Raw genomic sequence first — 24,828 nt, forward strand, 5'->3', positions numbered from 1 at the left:
ACAAAGGAGCCAAGAACATACAATGCAGAAAAGACAGTTTCTTCAATAAATGGTGTTGGGAAAACGAGGCAGCCACAGGCAAAAGAATGAAGGTAGACCAGTATCTACCTTCATACACAAAAATAAACTCAAATGGATCAAAGACTTGAAGATAAGTCCTGAAACCATAAAAGTCTTGGAAGATAATATAGGTAGTACACCCTTTGACACTGAACTAAAAAGGATCTTTTAGAATACCATGTCTTCTCAGACAAGAGAAACAAAAGAAAAACTAAACAAGTGGGAGTTCATCAGACTAAAGAGCTTCTGCAAGGTAATAGAAACTAGGTTCAAAACAAAGAGACAACTCACCAATTGGCAGAAAATATTTGCAAATCATATATCTGACAAGGCGTTAATCTTCATAATATATAAGGAACTCACACAACTGAACAATAAAAAAACAAACAGCCTGATCAAAAAATGGGCAGAGGATATGAACAGACATTTTTCCAAAGAAGATATACAGATGGCCAACAGGCACATGAGAAGATGTTCAACATCACTAGTCATCAGGGAAATGAAAATCAAAACTACACTAGGATATCACCTTACGCCTGTTAAAATGTCTATAATCACTAAGACTAAAAATAACAAATGTTGGAGAGGATGTGGAGAAAAGGGAACATTCATCCACTGCTGGTGGGAATGCAAACTGGTGCAGCCACTATGGAAAACAATATGGAGATTTCTCAAAAAGCTAAAAACAGAATTACCTTATGACCCAGCTATACCACTAGTGGGTATCTACCCAAACAACTTGAAATCGACAATCCAAAGTAAGATATGCACCCCTATGTTCATTGCAGCACTATTCACAATAGCCAAGACTTGGACACAATCCAAGTGCCCGTCAACTGATGACTGAATAAAGAAGATGTGGTATATATATATACAACGGAATACTACTCAGCCATAAAAAAGGACAAATTTATCCTATTTGCAACAACATGGAAGGACCTTAAGGAATCATGTTAAGCAAAATATGCCAGACTGAGAAAGACAAACACCAGATGATTTCACTCATTCGTGGAATATGAACAAACACACGGACAAAGAAAACAGCTCAGTGGTTACCAGGGGAAGGGGGTGGGGGTAGGCACAGGGGGTGAAGGAGAGCACTTATGTGGTGACAGTCAAGAAATAATGTATAACTGAAATCTCACATTGATGTAAACTATTATGAACTCAACAAGAAAAAAAAACCAGCAAAAAGTAAAAAAAAAACCCTAGTTTTTCCACTGAAAAAGTAAACAAAGTGTGAAAATTCTTAATTTTAAAGTAAATTCTTCCCTGCCTGAAGTAGTTTCTCTTTGTAGGAACCTTCAGGATCATACCTCTTGAATGTGTGGTCTTATTCAAATTTCACTGCTTTCAGCTTTTGTGAATTTATGGAACTTTTATTTTTAAAATTTTAAGTTTTTGAAGAAGTAATACATACACATGGTAAAAAAAATTCTAACAGTACAATGAATAAAAAATGGAAAGTCTTTTCTCTTTTGACCTCCAGCTCCCTTACCCAGAGGTAAAGCACTGTTATCAATTCCTTGTGTACCCTTCCACAAATGTTCTACTGATATAAAAGCACACACACACATCTACTCACCCTTGTTTTACACAGAGGGAGTATCTTCTTCATACATTTTTACATCTTGCTTTTTTCTCTTAATGACAGATCTTATCAATACAAATAAGAGAATGGCCATTTCTCTAAATCATGATCTCAAAGCAGCTACCGGGTGGACCTTTTTTTCTTTTTGCTGAGGAAGATTTGCCCCGAGCTAACATCTGTTGCCAATCCTCTTTTTTTTTCTAATTTATTTTACTGAGGTTATAGAAATTTATAACATTGTGAAATTTCAGTTGTACATTATTATTTGTCAGTCACTATATAAATGAGCCCCTTTACCCCTTATGCTCACCCCCCAGCCCCCTTTCTCTCTGGTTTTACATATGAGTGAAATCACGTGGTGTTTGTCTTTCTCTGTCTGGCTTACTTTGCTTAACATAAAACCCTCAAGGTACATCCATGTTGTTGCAAATGGGACGATTTTATCTTTTTTTATTGCTGAGTAGTATTCCATTGTATATAGGTACACTACATCTTCCTTATCCAATCATCAGTTGATGGGCACTTGGATTACTTCCATGTCCTGGCTATTGTGAATATAATGCTGCAGTGAGCATAGGGGTGCATAAGTCTCTTTGAATTGTTGATTTCAAGTTCCTTGGATAAATACCCAGTAGTAGGATTGCTGGGTTATCTGGTATTCCTATTTTTAATTTTTTGAGAAATCTCTACACTGTTTTCCATAGTGGCTGCACCAGTTTGCATTCCCACCAGCAGTGGATGAGGGTTCCCTTTTCTCCACATCCTCTCCAACATTTGCTATTTTTTGTCTTGGTGATTACAGCCATTCTAACAGGTGTAAGGTGATATCTTAGTGTAGTTTTGATCTGCATTTCCCTGATGATTAGTGATGTTGAGAATCTTTTCATGTGCCTGTGGGGCATCTGTATACCTTCTTTGGAAAAATGTCTGTTCATATCCTCTGCCCATTTTTTGATTGGGTTGTTTCATTTTTTGTTGTTGAGTTGAGTTCTTTATATATTTTGGAGATTAATCCCTTGTCAGATACATGATTTGCAAATATTTTCTCCCAGTTGGTGGGTTGTCTTTTTGTTTTGCTCGTGGTTTACTTTGCCTTGCAGAAGCTCTTTAGTTTGATGAAGTCCCACTTGCTTATTTTTTCTTTTGTTTCCCTTGTCTGAGTAGACAGACATGGTATTTGAAAAGATTCTCTAACACCAATGTCAAAGAGTGTACTGCCTATATTTTCTTCTAGGAGTTTTATGGTTTCACATCTTACCTTCAAGTCTTTAATCCATTTTAAGTTAATTTTTGTGTATGGAGAAGGATAATGCTCTACCTTCATTCTTTTGCAGATGGCTGTCCAGTTTTCCCAACACAATTTACTGAAGAGACTTTCTTTTCTGTCTTGTGTGTTCTTGGTGCCTTTGTCAAAGATCAGCTGTCCACAGATGTGTGGTTTTATTTCTGGGCTTTCAATTCTATTCTATTGATCTGTGTGTCTGTTTTTGTACCAATACTATGCTGTTTTGATTACTATACCTTGGTAGCATATTTTGAAGTCAGGGATTGTGACACCTCTAGTTTTGTTCTTTTTTCCCAGGATTGCTTTAGCTCTTTGGGGTCTTTTGTTGCCCCATATAAATTTCAGGATTTTTTGTTCTATTTCTGTGAAGAATGTCACTGGGATTCTGATTGGGATTCCACTGAATCTGTAGATTGCTTTAGGTAATATGACATTTTAACTATGTTTATTCTTCCCATCCATGTACATGGAATATCATTCCAATTCTTTATGTCATCATCAATTTTTTTTTCAATGTCTTACAGTTTTCATTGTATAGGTCTTTTACCTCCTTGTTTAAATTTATTTCTAGATATTTTATTCTTTTTGTTGTGACTGTAAATGGGACTGTATTCTTGAGTTCTCTGTTAGTTCATTATCGGAGTATTGAAATGCAACTGATTTTTGAAAGTTGCTTTTGTACCCTGAAAATTTGCTGTAGTTGTTGATTATTTCTAATAGTTTTCTGATGGGTCCTTTAGGGTTTTCTATATATAGAATCATGTTGTCTGCAAACAGTGCAAGTTTCACTGCTCCTTTGCCAATCTGGATAGCTTTTTTTTTCTTTTTCTTGCCTAATTGCTCTGGCCCAAACCTCTAGTACTATGTTGAATAAGAGTGGTGAGAGTGGGCACCCTTGTCTTGTTCCTGTTCTCAGAGGGATGGCTTTCAGTTTTTCCCTGTTGAGTATGAAGTTGGCTGTGGGTCTGTCATATACGGCCTTTTTCATGTTGAGGTAATTTCCTTCTATACCCCTGTTATTGAGAGTTCTTATCATAAACGGATGCTGGATCTTGTCAAATGCTTTCTCTGTATTTAGGGAGATGATCATGTGATTTTTACTTTTCATTTTCTTTATGTGGTGTATCACTTTGATTGATTTGTGGATGTTGAACCATCCCTGAGTCCCTGGTATAAAGCCCCCTTGATCATGGTGTACAATCCTTTTAATGTATTGCTGTATTTGGTATGCCAATACTTTGTTGAGGATTTTTGCATTTATGCTCATCAGCGATACTGGCTTGTAATTTTCCTTCTTTGTGTTGCCCTTTTCTGGCTTTGGGATCAGGGTGAGGTTGGTCTTGTAGAATGTGTTAGGAAGTGTTCCATGTTCTTCAATTTTTTGGAACAGTTTGAGAAGGATAGGTATTCAATCTTCTTTGAATGTTTGGTAGAATTCTCCAGGGAAACCATCTTGTCCTGGACTTTTATTTTTTGGGAGGTTTATGATTACCATTTCAATCTCTTTACTTGTGATTGGTCTATTCAGATTCTCTATTTCTTCTTGATTCAGTTTTGGGGGTTGTATGAGTTTAAGAATTTATCCCTTTCTTCTAGATTGTCCAATTTGTTGGTATGTAGTTTTTCATAGTATTCTCTTATAAGAGAATACTATGGTATTCTGTGGTATCCATTATAATTTCTCCTCTTTGATTTCTGACTATTTATTTGAGCCTTCTCTCGTTTTCTTAGTGAGTCTGGCTAAGGGTTTGTCAATTTTGCATATCTTCTCAAAGAACCAGCTCTTAGTTTCATTGATCATTTCTATTGTTTTCTTGGTTTCAATTTCATTTATTTCTGCTCTGATTTTTATTATTTCTCTCCTGCTGACTTTGGGCTTTGTTCGTTCTTCTTTTTCTAGTTCTGTTAGAAGTAGTTGCAGATTGCTTATTTGAAATTTTTCTTGTTTGTTAAGGTAGGCCTGCATTGCTATGAATACCTCTCTCAGTATTGCTTTTGCTGCATTCCATATGGGTTGGTATGGTCTATTTTCATTTGTCTCCAGATTTTTTTGATTTCTCCTTTAATTTTTTCATTGGTCCATTGCTTGTTCAATAGCATGTTGTTTAGTCTTCACATCTTTGTCATTTTCCCTGCTTTTTTCTTGTAGTTATTTTCTAACTTCATAGCATTATGGTCAGAAAAGATGCTTGATATGATTTAAATCTTCTTAAATTTATTGGGGCTTGCCTTGTTTCCCAATATACGGTATATTTTTGAGAACGTTTCATGTGCACTTTAGAAGAATGCGTATTCTGTTGTTTTTGGATGGAGTGTCCTACAGATAACTATTAAGTCCATCTGGTCTAGTTTTCCCCTTAAATCCACTATTTTCTTGTTGACTTTCTGTCTGGATGATCTATCCATTAATGGAAGTGGGGTGCTGAGGTCTCCTACTATTATTGTGTTGCTGTTAATTCCTCCTTTTAGATCTGTTAATAGTTGCTTTATGTACTTTGGTCCTCCTGTATTAGGTGCATATATAAATATGAGTGTTATGTCCTCTTGGGGGAATGCTTCTTTTGTCATTATACAATGCCCCTGTTTGTCCCTCTTTGCCTTGATTACCTTGAAGTCTACTTTGTCTGATATAAGGATGGCAACACCTGCTTTCTTTTTTTTGCCATTAGCTTTGAGTATTGTCTTCCATCCCTGCACTAAGCCTGTTTTTTGTTTTTTGAGGAAGATTAACCCTGAGCTAACTACTGCCAGTCCTCCTCTTTTTGCTGAGGAAGCCTGGCCCTGAGCTAACATCCATGCCCATCTTTCTCTACTTTATATGTGGGACGCCTACCACAGCATGGCATGCCAAGCGGTGCCATGTCTGCACCGGCGAACCCTGGGCTGCCAAGAAGCGGAACGTGCGAACTTAACCGCTGAGCCTCTGGGCCGGCCCCTCAAGCCTGTGTCTGTATTCAGTGCTAAGATGTTCCCAGAAGCAGTATATTGTTGGGTCTTGTTTTTGAATCCATCCAGCCACTGCGTGTCTTTTGATTGGAGAATTCAATCTATTTACATTTAGAGTGATTATTGATATATGAGGTCTAATATTGCCATTTTATCACATTTTCCAGTTGTTTTGTATTTCCCTTCTCGTCCTGTGTATTTCCGACTGCCAATTCAGTTTGGTGGTTCTCTATGATGCTTTTCTCAGTATTTATCATTTGTGTCTCTGTTTGGATTTTTTTTAGTGGTCACCGTGAGGTTTGTATAAAAGATGTCATAGATGAGATAGTCCATTTCCTGATAGCCTCTCATTTCCTTAGTCTTAGGAAGCTCCATTTTTGCCTTTTCCTGGGATAAGTTATGCTGGCACAACTTATTCCGTTTTCTGTTGTAAATCTGTGATTACAATAAAGTGACTATAGTTAGTTTTGATGTTTTCCTCCCCTTTATCCTTAATGTTATAATTAACTGCTTCCTGGCCTGTTCTGATAGAGAGCTGCAATTTTCTAATTTTGCCTGTTTATCTCCTTGTTTAAGGCTCTGTAAACCCTTTTTTTCAGGTATTAGGGCCTTGTTGATCACTTCTTGTAGGCAGAGTCCTGTGGAAATGAACTCCCTCAGCTTTTGTTTACCTGGGGAAGTTTTTATTTCTCCATCATAACTGAGGGATATTTTTGCTGGATAGAGTATTCTTGGCTGAAAGCTTTATCTTTCAGAATTTTGAATATATCATTCCATTCTCTCCTAGTTTGTAAGGTTTCTGCTGATAAATCTGCTGAAAGCCTGATAGGGATTCCTTTGTGGGTTATTTTCTTCTGCCTTGCTGGCCTTAATATTTTTTTGTCATTGACTTTTTTCTTTTCTTTTCTTTTTTTTTTTGAGGAAGATTGGTGCTGAGCTAACATCTGTGCCAATTTTCTTCTTTTTTTGTATGGGATGCCTACCACAGCATGGCTTGAGGAGCAGTGCTAGGTCCGTGCCCAGGATCCAAACCTGTGAACTCCAGGCCGCTGATGCAGGGCGTGTGAACTTAACCACTATGCTGCTGGACTGGCCCCATCATTGGCTTTTGATAGTTTTAATATTATACACCTTAGAGAAGATGTTTTTACACTGATGTAATTAGGAGTTCTATTCACTTCATGTACATTCAGTTCCTTCCCCAGGTTTGGGAAGTTCCCAGGTTTTCTTTCTTTGAATAAGCTCTCTGCTCCTTTCTCCCCCTCTTCTCCCTCTGGAATACCTAAAATCCTTACGTTGCATTTCCTAATGGCATTGGATATTCTCGGAGAATTTCTCCATTTCTTTTTAGTCTTAGTTCTCTCTCCTCCTCCACCAGAAGCATAAATTACCAATTTTGTCCTCCATAATATTGGCTGTGTTATTAAAGATTGCAGATTTTTCTTTATCTTGTTCATTGTGTTTTTTGTTTTTAAAAAAGAATCACACCTTTATTTTTTTTGGTGAGGAAGATAGTCGCAGAGTTAACATCCATGCCAATCCTCCTCCACTTCGTATGCGGGACACTGCAACAGCGTGGCCCAATGAGTGGTGCACAATTCCATGCCTGGGATGCAAACTCATGAACCCTAGCCAACACCAAAACGGATCAGGTGAACCCAGCCACCAGGCTAGCCCCTGATCTGTTGTGTTTTTCATCTCCAACATTTCTGATTTTTTAAAATATTTTCAAACTCTTTTGTGAAGAATTCTCTGTTCATTAATTTTATTCCTGATTTCATTGAATTGAGTTTTCCTGTCACTCGTCGAGTTTCTTTATGATAACTATTTTGAATTCTCTTTCATTTAGATTGTAAATTTCTGTGACTTCAGGATTGATTTATGGGTAGTTGTCGTCCTTCCGGTCTGGAGTGTTAATATACCTCTTCATGATATTTGATAGGATTGACTTGTGCTGTTGCAGTGGTAGTATCTGGTCACAGATTCTATTACTGCCACTGGGTGTGTGGGGGCTGGCCAGAAGCTGTGTATTCTGAGCCTGCTGTGATCTCTGGCAGCTGTGCCTGTCCTTTGGAAGCTGTACTGACTGGGGCCCATCTGCATTTGCCCACTGTCCGCTGCTGCTTTACACACGTAGGCGCAGGTGCTCTGGTGGGAAGGGGCAATTTCTTTCACATGCAATACCAAGGGCACTCTCACTCGGCACTCACTGTCTGCCCTCCTGGGCTTCTTGGCTTTCTGAGCAGACTGCTTAGCCTCCCCAGTGTGGAGTATTCCCACAGACTGGGAGGCAGCTCTGAGAGTGAAGGCATTCCTGTGGAGGGCTGCCCTTTCCCCGTCTCCTCTCAGAGTCACATGCCGGCTGCCATACATGGTCCTGTGGCCTAGATCGCTGCCATTTGGTAGGGAGAAGAGCTCTCCTTACCTTCTTCCACCGCCTTCTGTGTGGTCCAGCACCTCCACCTTAAGATGTATGGCTGCATGGATCTCCCAGACGTCTATTGTGTTGTGTGAAGTTCCTGTTGGTTTATGAATGTCCTTTTCCATTCTATCTTAGGGAGGAGAGACTAAGGGAAATGCTCACGCCACCATGATGCTGACATCACTCTATGTCAATCTTCTTTTGGCTTAAGCCAAAAAGAGCAAACTGAGCTAAGAGCTGTGGCAATCTTCCTTTATTTTGTATGTGGGTTGCTGACACAGCATGGCTGCCACCGAGTGATGCAGGTTTGCATCCAGGAACTGAACCCAGAGTGGAGCACGCCGAACTTAACCACAAGGCCCCAGGGCCAGCCCTTGGTGCAACCTTTTTTATTTTTGCTTTACTGATAGGTGAAAAATGCTATGTCATCAATGTTTGAATCTGTATATCTTTGATTGTGAATGCAGTTAAATACTTTTCACTTTTATGTTTATTAGTCATTTACGGATTTCTCTTGTATCCTTTTTATGTCCTTTGCCGATTTTTTTTTTTGAGGAAGATTGGACCTGAGCTAACATCTGTGTCAGTCTTTCACTATTTTTTTTAATGTGTGATGCCACCACAGTGTGGCTTGACAAGCGGTGCTAGGTCCGTGCCTGGGATCCAAACCCATGAACCCTGGCCGCTAAAGCAGAGCATGCAAACTAAACCACTACGCCACTGGGCCAGCCCCGTGCCCTGATTTTTAATGGGTTGTTAGCTGACTTACTGCTGGGAGACAGTTTCATGTTTCTGTACATCCTGCAGACAGAAGCACAAACTACCTTTTTGTTCCAGACTATCTTTCCAAGGATATTTGTAAACAGCCTTGAATATACACAATGTCTCTCTCAGGAGCACAGGACAGCTTTGCTTACTGCTTGTTATAAAAAATTCAGGTTCTCTAAGATGAGGCTCCTCAGCTGTGATTCCTCAGTTGTGGTCCAAATCCACTGTGTTGGCAGCATCCACCAGGACCCCTCAGCATTGTCCCCATGGGACTTGGGAGGCAAGGGGGAACTGACACAAACATGATGCTCATGCTGTTGCTATGGTATGCATAATAAAGTTCTTTATCTCTGACCCAGCATCCATGAAATGGTATAGGCTGACTTGCAAATAGACAAAATTTCAGACACTTTACAGTTATTAACACATTGATTTTTAAGATTCTATTAAATACTAAATAGGGTAAAATGTCAGATCCTTCACAGTTCTTAATTTTTTTAAGATCCCATCATAAATTGAAGAAATTGGTCTATTACATGTGATGCCAATATTTCCCATTTTGTTAATATTTTCTTTTGACTTTGATTATAATTTTGGGGGGATGAGGGGCAGGCAACAGAATTTATTTTTTAGGTGGTAATTTCATCAATTTTCCTTGAAAGCTTCTGGGTTTTGCTTAGAAAGATATGTATACCCACTTCTAAGATGATCGTTTCCAAGTTTTCTTCTATACTTATTCAGTTTAATTTTTCTTTCTAATTCTTTGATCCATCTGGAATTTATTTTACGGTAATGAGTGAGGTAGAGATTTACCTTCATTTTCTCCCTCAGGTGGCCAGTGAATTATCCTTATGCCATTTATTAATAATTCTTCTTTTACCCAACTAATCTGCAATATGAGTTTACATATACTAAATTTCCACCTGTATTTGGGTTTATTTTTGGACTTTATATTCTGTTCAACTGATATTTCTGTCAAACTCACTATCAGTAACAAACTGTTTTAATTACCAATGTTTGATGACACATTTTAATATCTTGGCATCTTTCTTTTTAAAGACTTTTTTTTACAGCAGTCTTAGGTTCACAGCAAAATTGAGGGGAAGGTATAGAGATTTCCCATATACCGTTTACCCTTTCAGCATTCTTTTTCTATAAACTTTTATGGCTTGTCTAGTTTCCTCTTGAGAATCCAATGACGTTTTTATTGAAACCCATTAATGTTCACCAATATCTGGTTCTCTTCTGATTCCTGCACATATGAAAGATTATACTTCTTTGCCTCCTTGCATGTAGGTGGAGTCATGTGGTTAGTCTGGCCAGTAGCATTCCAGGCCAAAACATTTAATTGTTGGAATGTAACTCCTTTCTTTTCCTGCCACATCCTCTGAGGGTGGTGTTTTCTCCAGAAGGTGGAGCTCCAAGGTGACAGAACCGTGGAGAGACTGGATCCCTGAGCAACTATGTGGGCAGAGCCTCTCGCCAGCCCACAATGGAAATGTAGCATGATTGAGGAAAAAACTTTTCTTGGGTTTGCTATGGGATTTCAGGGTTAATTTGTAACTGCAGCAAACCCAGGCTGTTCTGACTAACATAACCATTACATTTATAGACTAATTTAAGGGAGAACTGCCATATTTATAACACTAAGCCTTCCTATTCAGTAATAGAGAATGTTGCTATAATTAGATAAATTTTCTTCAATATCCATCAAAACTTTAAAGTTTTTTAAATACATTTCCTGTTAAGCTTATTTCTAATTGTTATACGTATTTCTATTGCAATTATAAATGGAATCTTCATTATCTTTTATTATCTTTTTCCTCACTATAGAAATAGCTTTTAAAAAATTATATTAAAATACATGCCCATTCCAAAAATATGTTTTGGAACAAAAAAGTAAAAACAATACATAAAGTAAAAATCATTTGAAATCTCACCAGAGTACATTAATCATTATTAATAGTTTGGCAATCATCATTTCATGCATCTCATGTGTATATATATACACACACACACACACACGCCATTACATTTTCTAACTTGAAATTTGTACATAGGATAGCTACTTCTAATACATTAGCATTATAACAGGCACTTTATTGAATTTTTATTGTTTCTAATCGTTTTCCAATTTGATTTTCTTGAGTTCTCTAGGCTTATAATCACATCTATGCAAATGAAGAGAACTGTTGTCTCCTTTCAAATTTTTATATTCTTTTATCTTGTTAATTTGCACTGGCTAAGATATCGAGAACAACAGTAAATATAGTGGTGATAATGGACATTCTTGTCTTATTCCTGACTTTACAGGAAATGCAAAACTCATGTTTGCTATGCAGATTCTATCTTAGGCAAAGGTTCACTCATAAGAAAATAGTATGTGGATAAAATCAAATCTCAACTTGATTTTATACTTAAATAATAGAGAGTAGCATAGTCTTGGTTAATTTGAAAGTTACTTTGACTATATAAATATGTCTAATTATTTCATCTTTATCACAAGCATAATAAAAAGGCATACAAACCTCTCCTGCTGACAACTTCTCTCTCACATTTTTCCAATAAATATCTTTATTTTCAGTGTTAGTGAAAAAAAGTAGCCACTCTGCAAAGTCTTCTTTTCTCATGAAACTCAAACCTTTAGAGAATTGAAGGAATTCCATTTCTTGGATCTCCGCTTGTAAATTTTCCATAAATCTAAATGTTAAAATACAAAATTGATATGAGTAACTAGTGGCCTTCAGCCTTAATCCTGTAAATGGGATTGCAAAGCCCTTCCGCACTACCTACTGAGTGGCTGGGCTCTTGATGCAATGACTCAAACGAAGCATTAGTGCTGTGCAACGGGCTGCGGGCAGCGGGAGGAGGTGGAGAAGCTGATTCAGTGCAGCACTTGCTTCAGGCTGTGACTCTCCATACTCAGTTTGTTTGTGCAAATTATACCTGGCAACCTACGTTCTGATAAACTTAAAGACTTAAACAATTATGTTAAATGTTGCTTTGATACATCCACAGCAATTTTTTCCCAATATAGTAAAATTATCAATAATCAGGGAAACTTAAAATTCAGTTGGGATACTGCTTTTAGAATGTTAATCATGATTAATGTTTCCTAATGTTTTTCAGATACCAAAGTTGATCAATGTAATCAATGGCTTTGCATCAAAAGCTCAGATTTACTCAAAAATGCTTACGATATTTTGGACAATAACATGTCTATACGACACAACGTTCTTTTTTAATAAAAACATGACACTTTGATCAAACTCATTAACAGCTTTCTGAGAAAGGTACAAACAGGAGGGATATCAGATTAAAAAATGTTTTCTTTGAACAAGAATTTAGAAATGTTGCACTTGATTTATTTATAACCTAAATCATGTGAAAAGTACTACTGTCTCCATGAATTTTAATATGTTGTAGATCCCTTTATGGAGATCGGCACCTTTCCACATGTTAAAACATCTGTATTCTCTCTCATATCACAATTTAATGGAAATATACACAGGGTGAAAAAGAGGTATATTCCAGCTCAATGGGAGAAAAACTATCACTGTTAAAAAACTACTTGCTTTAGATTAGATTATACATCCACCCCATAAACCTTAACAGCGTCAAGAAAGAGTCTGATTTTAGGCCTCTATGTGGTAGCTAAGGGTCTTTTACCTACAAAATTTTTTGAATGTATTGTATACAAAGATTTACCAGTAATACGTGTCTTTCTACGTCAAAGTAGAATTTTATCTAAAATTTGAAGCATTCCAAGTTGGACTGATAGATCAACAAGATCTTCTACTAATATGCTTTATCTTTTGTTTTACTGCGTACTGTGATGACAATCAATTTATTCTTACTAGGATTGTTAAACGAATGCTTTACTTGTAAATAAGTGTACAGTGAATTAGGGAAGTACAAAATATGGTATAAAAACATTACTAACTTCTTCCTTTTTCTTTTTCTTCAGACTCTGAGGCTGAAATATTATGAACTTAATTGCTGTTAAACTAGACAGATGTTCCTCAACTTAGGATGGGGTTATGTCTTGATAAACCCATCGTAAAGAGAAAATATCCTAAGTTCAAACTGCATTTAATACACCTAACCTACTGATCATCATCGCTTAGCCCCGCCTACCTAAATGTACTCAGAACACTTACATTAGACTACAGTTGGGCAAAATCATCTAACACAAAGCTGATTTTATAACAAAGTGTTGAATATCTCATGTAATTTATTGAATACTGTACTGAAAGTGACAGAGTGGCTGTCTGGGTACAGAAGGTTGTCAGCATTTTGGCAGTTTACCCTTGTGATCGCGGGGCTGACCGGGAGCTGCAGCTCGCTGCTGCTGCCCAGCATCAGGAGAGAGGATTGCACAGCACATCACCAGGCCAGGAAAAGACCAAAGTTCAAAATTCAAAGCACAGTTTCTACTCAACGTGTTATCACTTTAGCACCACTGTAAGTCGAAAAATTCTAAGTTGAACCATCGTAATTCAGGGAACCATCTGTACATTGTCTAGTTTAAGCTACTTTCGTCTTAACTAATTATACTAGCTTTGAAGAACATAAGTATATTTTATGACGACAATCTTCTCTAAGTCTAAAATTACAGATCGTGCTATGACATGAAAATTTGGAACAGGATATTGGACATAAATACATGAATTAAAGAATGTATAGTATATGTAAGGCCACCAAATGCACTCTGAACACATTATATAGTTTAAAAATTAGTGGATTAATTGGAAACAATGGGAAAAATCTGCTTTTCCTTATCTGGGGTTTTTAGGCCAAGGCATACTGAAGCTGCTCAGACCAGCTGTGCGAGTCCATTGTGCGTGTCTTCTCACCTCTACTTCATGCCCGGCAGCTTGAAGCTGGCTTAGGAGACTATTTACACTACTAATTGGCAAATGCTACAAATCAGGGGTGTTCTTCTTCAGAGTTGACTGTTAAATATATTTACCAGGACACCACTGCTTACAGACATCTTTGAATTTATAGAAACTCTTCGTGAATTTAGAACATTTTCAACAAGTAATTGGTATTTCACACTTTAAAAAAATTCCAGTCCTAAAAAGTACATCAGTAGCAATATCATTCTAACTTTTCCTGATGAGAAACTTGAGACTAATTTTATTCCCTTTCTAACCATTTCCCTAATATATCTTAAATTGCAGAATTATTTTCAGTTTTAAACATTTATTGGAATAAAAAATGAGCTCAAGGGGCCAGCCCAGTGGTGTGGTGGTTGGGTCCATGTGTTCCGCTTCAGCAGCCTGGGGTTTGCAGGTTCAGATCCTGGGTGTGGACCTGTGCACTCCTCACTGGGCCACACTGCAGCAGCGTCCCACATACAAACAGTAGAGGAAGATTGGCACAGATGTTAGTCCAGGACCAATCTTCCTCACCAAAAAAAAAGAAAGAAAGAAAAAAAGAGGTCAAATGTACCACATGGAAATAAACTCAGGGATTATTTCTGGTCACTGTTTTTAAGGGTAACCATCAGAGTTTAAAAGAAATGCAAAAGAAAAGGCCCCAAATAAAGTAGGAGAGAAGAGGAAAAAAAACCCAGGAAAGACATAATAAAACAAAGAGGTACTGATGCAGAGTGGGTAAATGCCATTAACAGCTGCCTCATGATCAACATTTTTTTTCCCTGAACTATATATATGCTGACAAAGAACTGAATTTTCACAATTAAATTACCTGTTGATTTCATATCAATGAATAAACACCAAAATTCCAGGAGACAGAACTTAAATTATAATTTACTTTTTATTTAGATGGTTAAGTGGTACTTCAGTTGGAAATCTTTAACTAGTTGTAAAAGTAAAAACAACCCCAAACAAACCACACATTTATCCACATGCTCCCCTATTAAGTGATGTTTCTCTTGACACGTGGCAGTATCTACCTACATGTCTGTCCCTCTGGTCACCTGATCCAGCACCACTTCCTTGAAAGCTCACTCAGGGCACCAAACCACCTGTCAGGGAACTGCGAGATTAACTCGCTCAGAAACATTGTGACTACTTAAACCTCGCAACACAAACCTGGGTCTGAATAACACCTCTTCAGTTTCCAAGGTATATGACCCTGGACCAGTGTCATAAAATCCCAGTTACAAAAAGGGAAGCCTATCTCATTCTGTAAGGACAGGTGAAGTAATACATGTAAAATACTGAGACAAATGCCAGGCACACAGTAAGCACTCAACACAGTAGCTTGATGGCACTGAGGACGGACATAACTATCTTTTCCTATTCATCCTTACTCAAGCCCAGACTCCACTCTCAGCTGCTTTGGCTGCTCTCTTGACCCCATCTTCAGCTCCCTTAGGCTGCTGAAGGCCTTCTTTAGGTGTAACTTGAAGAAAACCATACAATAACTGCACATAGAGGTACTAGCATAAATTCATGGTCTATGCCTTCAATCGTGTTCTCAACCGTTCCAGACACCCTTCTGCTGGCCTAGAAAACTCTTTTTATTTCACACAGTGGCTATTTCAACTCCTTCGCACTCTACAAATTTATCTCACTGGTTTTTTATTTGTCCTCAGAAGATGACCTTGCCCCAACTTCTCAGGGAAACTAGAAATCATTATTTAGGAAATTCTCTCATTTTCTTGCTATCACTCCAGAAATGTAACAGCACCCAGGAAAACGAAGTCCCTTTTCCTGTTGATGGCTAACTTATCTAGCTATACTCTGCATTCCATCTACATCCCCGTATTTCCTCCTTTGCAGGGACCCTGCTCCTGTGGTTATTCCCACTGACTTCTGTATTCAGTCTTTTCCTCTTTACATCATCGTTTAAACATGTGGGGAAAACTTTCTCACACTCCTCTCCTGCTATTGCCCCCTCTCTTCCTTTTGTAGTCAATCTTCTTGAAAGAGTTATCTGTATTTCTTTTTCTACTCATACCTCACTCACTCCTCAGCCCGCTGCACTCTGGCTTCTGCCTCCACTGACAGTGTGTAAGCTCTGTTCATCATTTTCTTGCCTCAGTTCGCTCTTACTTGTGTTCTCCAGCTCAGTGAATAGGTATCACAGCACTCAGTGGCTCCAGTCAAAAACCAGACGTTATCTTTGATTTCTCCCTCTCTCTTCATCCAATCAGTTACCAAATAATAATTTCCTTCTCCTAAACAATCCCGTGGACTCTGCCCCTCCTCTTTATTTTCGTGGCCACCACCTTGCTCTAATCACCATCATCTCTCCTTTATTAATACAACAGCCTCTAACAGATCTCCTTGCCTTTTGTTTGACTTCCTCAGCTAATCTGCTGAATCCGACAATCACCTTACTCTCCTGTTTAAAAAGCTCCGATGGCTCTCCACTGTTCTCATCAAGGTATCAAAAACCTTCATAATTCTGCCTATGTTTACCTTTCCACCTTTCTCTCTTGCCAGTCTCCCCTTTAAATTTCTGCTTAAGTCACAACGAACTTCTAGTTTTTGAATTTGCCACGTCTTCTCTTACCTTCATATATATTATTTTACCTATTTAGTAATTGTGGGTTCAGACAACGCTGGGTTGATAAGTCTTACCAATTTTGCAAATATGGATTCTTTTCCTAATTGGGAAATTAAGAAAATTAACTACCTGGACAGAGCAGGTAGTTAACGTATTGTCTATCTACATTACATCAATTAAACTATTCTAAGGAACGACAGTAAACTTAAAATAATTTTCAGAATTTTTTTCTAACTTAGACTAAATTCATTGTGTATTGGCAGCACCACAGGATGAAGCTATTTAGCACTGAATATTCATATTATCAGTCAGTCTGTAATCAAAATTTAGGGCAGAAAACAGATGGCAAGATGGTGTTTCTTCTCATGTCCTCTGATGGGGGAAATCTTTTGCTAGGGTTAAAGGTTAAATAAAAACATCAATATTTTGTAAAGTAAAATTCAACTTGGAGATTTGAACAAAATTATTGTTTTACTGGAGTGCAAAACAGATTTTTTAAATAATTATTTCTTAGTGCAAAGTCTATACTTACTAAGAAACGTTTCTGTTCCAGATATGTCTTAGTTTTTTTGTGTAAATGAAGAATTTAAATTTACTTAAATTTCTATAATTAATAATGCATGAAAAATGGAATATTGACTGGTTAAATTTGATAGCAATATCTTTTGCTATATATATAGTTTTTGCTTTATAACTGTGGATTTCTTGATAAGTTTAATTACATTACTAGCATATTTCCAGAAGACTTATAAGGACTAGGGATCCTTCATTAAATTCATGTGAATTCTCAATATTTTGTCTTAAGTGACTACGAACTACTACTGAATTTTCAAATTAAAAAATTGGTAACAAAATTGAAAAGAGCTTGCCATCTCTGATGAAAAATAAAAGTGGGGTCTAGTTTTCTGTTCTAACTTAAAAAATTCTCCTATCTGAATTTTAAAGCAGTCCGTCCTTGGGGGAAAAAAGACAATGAGAATGCCACACTTTTATTTTGGTTTTGAAGTTTTTTTAGATGTTGAATTGAGGAGCCTTCTGGGAAAGAGATTGAGGATATTTCAAGCTATCTTAAGCGAGAGAGCTGGGGAAATGCAAACAGAGAAAAAAACCAGAGAAAGGTAACTCCCTAAGGAGAGAGATCTGGTAGCTGGAAAACAAGCTGCTCGAGCCTCTGAAAATAAGTTACTATGAGTTTGGCGCATATTCTGCATGTATACCACGCATGTGTTACGTTCTGTGTACTCTGATATAGAGTGTCTCATTTAATTCTCAAATCAAGCTCAGACTTTTCGGATGGGGGACCGAATATAATGTAAACGAAAGCAGAAAGAATAGAATAAAGATTGGGAAGAAAGATACTTGCATGAATTAGAGATTTCCTGTTTTCTTTTACTAGATTACTATAACTTATGATTTTATAGCTTACTTTTAGATTTACTCACAACACTGTAAAACAGGCAGGACAAACGTAAATTTTTAAAGACTAAAAGAAGGCACGCGATTTGCCTAAGACCATACTGCTAAAGGCATACACGTTGGAGATACTGCGAGTTTGGTTCCAGACCACCGCAATAAAGCAATTATCACAATAAAGTGAGTCTCACAAATATTTTGGTTTCCCAGTGCATATAGTTGACACTATACTGTTGTCTATTAAGTGTGTAACAGTATTATGTATAAAAAAACAATGCACATACCTTAATTAAAAAAATATTTTATTGCTAAAAGAAATGCTAACCATCATCTGAGCCTTCAGTGAGTCATAAACTTTTTGCTGTTGGAGAGTCTTGTCTCAATGCTGATGGCTGTTGACAAATTAGAGTGGTGGCCGCTGCAGGCTGGGGTGGCTGTGGCAATTTCTTAAACTAAGACAACAAGAAAGTTCGTCACACTGACTGACTCTTCCTTTCACAGACGATTTCTTTGTAGCATGAGATGCTGTTTGATAGAATTTTACTCACAGTAGAACTTCTTTCAAAATTGGAGTCAACTCTCTCAAACTCTGCCACTGCTTTATCAACTAAGTTTATGTAATATTCTAAAAGCTTTGTTGTCATTTAAACAATCTTCACAGCACCTTCACAAGGAGTTGATTCCATTTCAAGAAACCACTTTCTTTGCTCCTTCCCAAGAAGCAACTCCTCATCTGTTAGAGTTTTATTATGAGATTGCAGCAATTCAGTCACATCTTCCAGCTCCCGTTCTAATTCTAGTTCTTTTGCTATTTCCATCACATCTGCAGTTACTTCCTCCACTGAAATCTTGAACCTCTCAAAGTCATCCACGAGGGCTGGAATCAACCTCTTCCAAACTCCTGTTAAGGTTGATATTTTGACCTCGTCCCATGAATCATAAATGTTCTTAATGGCACCTAGAATGGTGAATTCTTTCCAAAAGGTTTTCAATTTACTTTGCCCAGATCCACTGGAGGAATCACTATCTATGGCAGCTATAGCCTTATGAAACGTATTTCTTAAATAATAAGACTTAAAATCAAAATCATTCCTTGATCCATGGGCTATATAGAATGGATATTGTTTTCGCAGGCATGAAAACAACATTAATCTCGTTGTACATCTCCATCAGAGCTCTTGGGTGACCAGGTGCATTGTCAACAAACAGTAACATTTCGAAAGGAATCTTCTTTTTTACAAGCAGTAGGTGTAAACAGTGGGCTTAAGATATTCAGTAAACCATGTTGGAAACAGATGTGCTATCATTCAGGCTTTGCTGTTCCATTTATAGAGCACAGGCAGAGTAGATTTAGCATAATTCTTAAGGGCTCTGGGATTTGGGGAATGGTAAATGAGCACTGCCTTCAACTTAAAGTCACCAGCTGCATTAGCCCCTAACAAGAGAATCAGCCTGTCCTTTGAAGCCAGGCATTGACTTCTCCTCTCTAGCTATGAAAGTCCTACATGGCATCTTCTTCCGATATGAGGCTGTTTCGTCTACACTAAAACTCTGCTGTTTAGTGTAGCCGCCTTCATTAGTGATCTTAGCTAGATCTTCTGGATAACTTGCTGCAGCTTCTATATCAGAACCTGCTGCTTCACCTTGCACTGCTATGTTATGGAGACCCTTCTTTCCTTAAACCTCATGAACCAAACTCTGCTAGCTTCAAACTTTTCTTCTGCAGCTTCCTTACCTCCCTCAGCCTTCAGAGAACAGAAGAGAGTTAGGGCCTTGCTCTGGATTAGGCTTTGGCTGAAGGGAATGTTGTGGCTGGTTTGCTCTATCCAGACCCCTTTCTCTGTATCAGCCATAAGGCTGTTTCACTTTCTTATTATTTATGTGTTCACTGGAGTGGCACTTTTCCTTTGCATTTACAACTTGGCTAGTTGGCGCAAGAAGCCTAGCTTTTGACCTATGTCAGCTTTTGACACGCCTTCCTCACTAAGCTTAATCATTTCTAGCTGTTGATTTAACGTGAGATGTGTGACTCTTCTTTTCTCTTGAACACTTAGAGGCCACTGTAGGGTTATTAATTGGCCTAATTTCAATATTGTCATGTCTCAGGGAATAGGGATGCCTGAAGAGAGGTCGAGAGATGGGGACATGGCTAGTTGGTGGAGCGGTCAGAATGCATACAACATTTATCGATTTAAGTTTGTCATCATACATGGGTGTGGTTTGTGGTGTTTCCAAACAATTACAACAGTAACATCAAAGATTACTGATCACAGGTCACCATAACAAATACAATAAAGAAAAAGTTTGAAATATTGCGAGAATTACCAAAATGTGACACAGAGACACAAAGTGAGCAAATGTTGTTGAAAAAATGGCACCGATAGACTTGCTCGACACAAGACTGCCACAAATCTTTAATTTGTACAAAGAACAACGCAGTCATGTGTCGTTTAATGGCAGATACGTTCTGAGAGATGTGTCCTTAGGAAATTTTGTCATTCCAAGAACATCATAGAGTATACTTACACAAACCTAGATGGCATAGACTACTACACACCTAGGCATGATGGTACTAATCTTATACCACCATTGTATATGTGGTTCGTCACTGACTGAAATGTCGTTACGTGGCGTATGACTGTATCTGTGAAGCACAATAAAGCAAAGAGCAATAAAAGAAGGTATGCCTGTATTAAATAGCAGAACTAGGATTTAAACTTATTTGTACCCCAAGTCCAGTGCTCTTTCCCTTGTATATGGCTATCTCACTTCTAAACTTTTGGTACTTGTTAGTACTTCTAATTGCTTATTAAAGTGTAAAGTGGTTTTTTTTTTTTTTTTTTGGAGGATTAGCTCTGAGCTAACATCTACTGCCAATCCTCCTCTTTTTGCTGAGGAAGACTGGCCCTGAGCTAACATCCATGCCCATCTTCCTCTACTTTATATGTGGGACACCTACCACAGCATGGCTTGCCAAGTGGTGCCATGTCCGCACCTGGGATCCGAACCGGTGAACCCCAGGCTGCTAAAGCAGAACATGTGCACTTAACTGCTATGCCACTAGGCTGGCCCCAAGTGTAAAGCGGTTTTAAAGAAAAACAAGCTGAATTTTAGAAGCCGAAGTGAAGTATGTCCCCGTGCTTAAAATTGTGATTTTAGTTATTCTCTGCTGAAGGATGTTTTAGAGAACAATCTGTGAAATTTGACACTGGTCTTACTATGATTATTAAGGATATAATTCTCTGCATTACATAGTGTTCTTTCTATGAAGACTCATGGGAAAATTTCCTTCTGGCTGTATGATGGGGAATAAATGTCCTCCTCTTACGCAGAATCAGTGAGCTTTAACTTAGGGACACAGTGAATTGTGTACCTGGTCATGTATCCCTCTTCATACTGTCTGTCAGAAAGCTCAGAGTCAAATTTGTGGTTTATTCTTAGCAAATGTATAGAAATCTCATGGTTTGCATTTTGTGTGCTAGCTAATTCCTGGCTCCATTTTATGATTCTACTGTTGTTTTTCTTTTGTTCATCTTTGTTATCTACTTCTGATGTTAGTGTTTATATTATAATTATGATGCCTATTCACAACTAGACACCTATTTGGAATAAGAAATTAGATATAAATCAACATAATTACTAACATTTATATAATCCCTAGCTACATATAATTATAAATACATTGATATATCTTATATAAACTCATTTACAACCTTATTAAGTGGGTATCATCAAACTATTTCACAGATGAAGAAACAGAGACCTGAGATTCAGGTTAAAGTATTTGTTCATCAAATTACACTTAGTAAACTGTGTAGTTCAGCCTTTGAACCCAGGTCTGTCTAAATTATAAATATGTTTTTGTCAAAATATAATATTGTTTCTCTAAATGAGAATAACATTTACAAGCAAATGCCATCATTAGCTAGCACAAAAGCTGTACCTTTGTGTTACCTTCCTTGCCTTTCCTTGAGGCTAATAAGCTGCATCTTATAAGAACACCTCTTTATCAGTGAAGCTGTAAGCAGGCAGCTGAGCTGAAGGACAGCAAAGGTGAACATCTCTTTTTATAAGCAAGGGTTACACATTACACGCCCATAAAAACAAACTAAAAGCTCCAGAGAACACACACTGAAACAGTTTTTGTGGCACTTCAATGGTTAATTTGGCCAGTATGTTGGTGAAAAGTTTTTAAAAACATTATATGCATAGAAGCTCTTTTCTCTTACTTTATGACATCCAAAATTTTATGACCATCAAATTCTAGCCCAGTATAACTGTAATTTTAACTTTAGGGGGACTCTGCTCTATCCAAGAGACAAGTTCTTGAAAAATTGCATGTAAAGCAGTTTTTGTTAATTGGATCTTTTTAATTGCACGATGGCATGACACATTTCTCAGGGTCTATTATTTACAGAAACGTAAAAAAAGTTTAAAATAAGAAGTCTAAGTGAAATTATTCCCTTTTAGGAAAATTAAAGTTAAAAGCAACTTCTAAAAATTAACTAATTTAGGGACTCTTAAAAGTGAAGGGGGTGGTGTATTAGTATCTGTATGGTTGCAGTTTGCACAAACACAATCAATATGATAACTGCTTGTCTTGTTTTAAACTATGATACTTTATTTTGAAACTTTAAGAAATGTTGAGAATGTATTTTTCAAGTATACAAGAAGAGGCATGTTTTAAATTTTGTCAGGAAAAGCTCTCGAGAGGTTAAATGACTCACTGGAGTTTAGCTACTGGGAAAATTGGGACTGGGATATAACTCAGAAACCTAGGGCTTCAGCTATTCTTCCTTCCTCAAATGCAATCAATCACTAAGCCCTACAATTTATATTATCTCCTCTGTCTGGAAAACTCTCCCACTTCAAAATCCTTATTGTCACTACACTAGTTCAGGGCTCTTACCATTTTTATCTGGAATATTACAATGGTCTCCTCTCTTATAAAATCTATTCTTTACTCTGCTGCCAGAACGACGGGCACATGTGATGAGGTACCCTTCAGGTATTGTTCTTCGGGGCCTCTTTCATTGCGTTAATTCAAGCTTGATCTTACGGCATACAGAATCATCTACAGTGAGTAAACTCTTCTCCAGCCTCTGTTCTCACCTCTTACCACACCACCTAATGCTTACTACTCTACCTAGACCCAACTGCAACCATATGTTTCCACGCCTCTATGTCTTTTCTCATGTTGTTCTCTTTCCCTCAAATGCCTCCCTGCTCAAACCATTTTTGCCTGGTGAATTCCTGCTCAGCTGTCAAGATTCGCCTTAGGTGCCATTTCCTCCAGAAAGCCTTCTCTGATCACTTACTTCCAACCTCCCAACCAGATACACTAAGTGATCTTCTGTGTTACCAAAACCCCTAAACATCTGTGATAGCACTGACTACAGTGCATTTAAATGTTTTCTCTGCATGTTTACTAGACAGTCCCCAGAAGAGACTAGCCCTAGTACCTGATGCAGGGTGTGGCACAGAGCAGGACACAAGATGGGCTCAACAAATCTTTATTTAATTGCATTGAGTTGAACAAGATGCATTCTCCTGCCTCCCAAATTAGTGTTTTTTTCCCCACCCTTCTGTACTGCTTTTGACATTTGTTTTAAGACTTTGGTTAGTGGAGAGGCACACTGTCTCATTTTGCGTGGAGGTATTCTTATTGGGGAGAAGGTAAACAGGACAATACATTTTAATGTTTACAATATTATGTAATGTAAGTATTATTCTCATTTTACAGGTAAATAAATGAACTTAGGGAGGGCAAACAAGTTGCTTAAAATGAGCATTAGTGTCAAGTTTTATTGGAACATGGACATGCTTATTATGTGTTAACATATCAACATGCACTGTTCATGGCTGTCACCCTCTAATAGCAGAGTTGAGCAGCTGTGACAGAGATCATATTTACTATCTGGCCTTTTACAGAAAAAATTTGCCAAGCCTTGTGCTGGAGAATCAGAGGCCACATGGAGCATAGTTGAGTTGTCCCAGCTGAGGCCATCTTAGAAGAGCCAGCTGCTGGCAATCCACGAGCTGACCACAACTGCATGAGGGTGCCCAGTCAAGAAGAGCTGACCTGGGCCCTGATCTGGAGAACCACCCAACTGACCCAAAGACTCATGGAAATAATAAATAGTCATTGTTCTAAGTTAAGTTGGGTGGGTTTGTTTTACATCAAGAACTAACTGATACAAGGGGCATATTAGCTGCAAACATTAAGTTACTAAAAAGAATTCTTGTGTTCTAGAAAACAGATATTGTTTTTCATAATACATTAGATACATTTTTGAGAAGACTAACTTAGGTTTATATTTCATAGGTTTTGTTCTCAAAAAAACCCAAAACACTATATAGATCCATATATAGTATTTAGTTTTATGGTCTGTAGTTCTGAGAAACAAATATCCAGTTTTCTTCACTTCTTACCTTTAAAATTTCCCTAAATGAATAAAAATATTTGCATTTACCTTCGAAATTCTCTATAATGAAGTTTTCTTTCTCCTCTTTTTCCAAAGAAACGTATCTGAAGGGTTGTGTTAATTTCAGATTCTTTCACTCTTGGTTCCTATAAAAAAATGATACAATAATTTCAAGTAATTATAACCAAGAACAAACATGGATCCTGTAGCCTGGATCTCTCAGGACAATATCCACAAAAGATTCCTGTAACAACAACAACAAAAGTGGAAATAAGAGAGGTGGCCATTCTGTTATTTCGAATAACCATTCTATAATCATTTTTTGCTCACGCAGGAGAAAAACAATGAGGGCTAAGATACTCAAAATACTTAAGATAGGTTTAAGCAGTAAACAAAATCTTAAATCAGGCCAAAAAGAGAGCTTAGAAGAGAG

The 24,828-nt window shown here is 37.6% G+C and overlaps 1 protein-coding gene across 1 annotated transcript in view; it reads right to left on the reverse strand.

Annotated features, from left to right (window-relative positions):
* Nucleotides 1-24,828, reverse strand: part of MICU2 (mitochondrial calcium uptake 2) — a 134,207-nt gene that overhangs the window by 8,486 nt on the left and 100,893 nt on the right. The window contains exons 8-9 of the mRNA XM_014837139.3: nt 24,444-24,541; nt 11,601-11,772 (exon numbers count right to left, since the gene is read on the reverse strand). Of these exons, the coding sequence (XP_014692625.3) occupies nt 11,601-11,772; nt 24,444-24,541 (270 nt within the window). The remainder of the gene's footprint in view (nt 1-11,600; nt 11,773-24,443; nt 24,542-24,828) is intronic.

The sequence above is a fragment of the Equus asinus genome, chromosome 11 (assembly GCF_041296235.1).
Source record: "Equus asinus isolate D_3611 breed Donkey chromosome 11, EquAss-T2T_v2, whole genome shotgun sequence".
In the NCBI taxonomy this organism is placed as follows: Eukaryota; Metazoa; Chordata; class Mammalia; order Perissodactyla; family Equidae; genus Equus; species Equus asinus.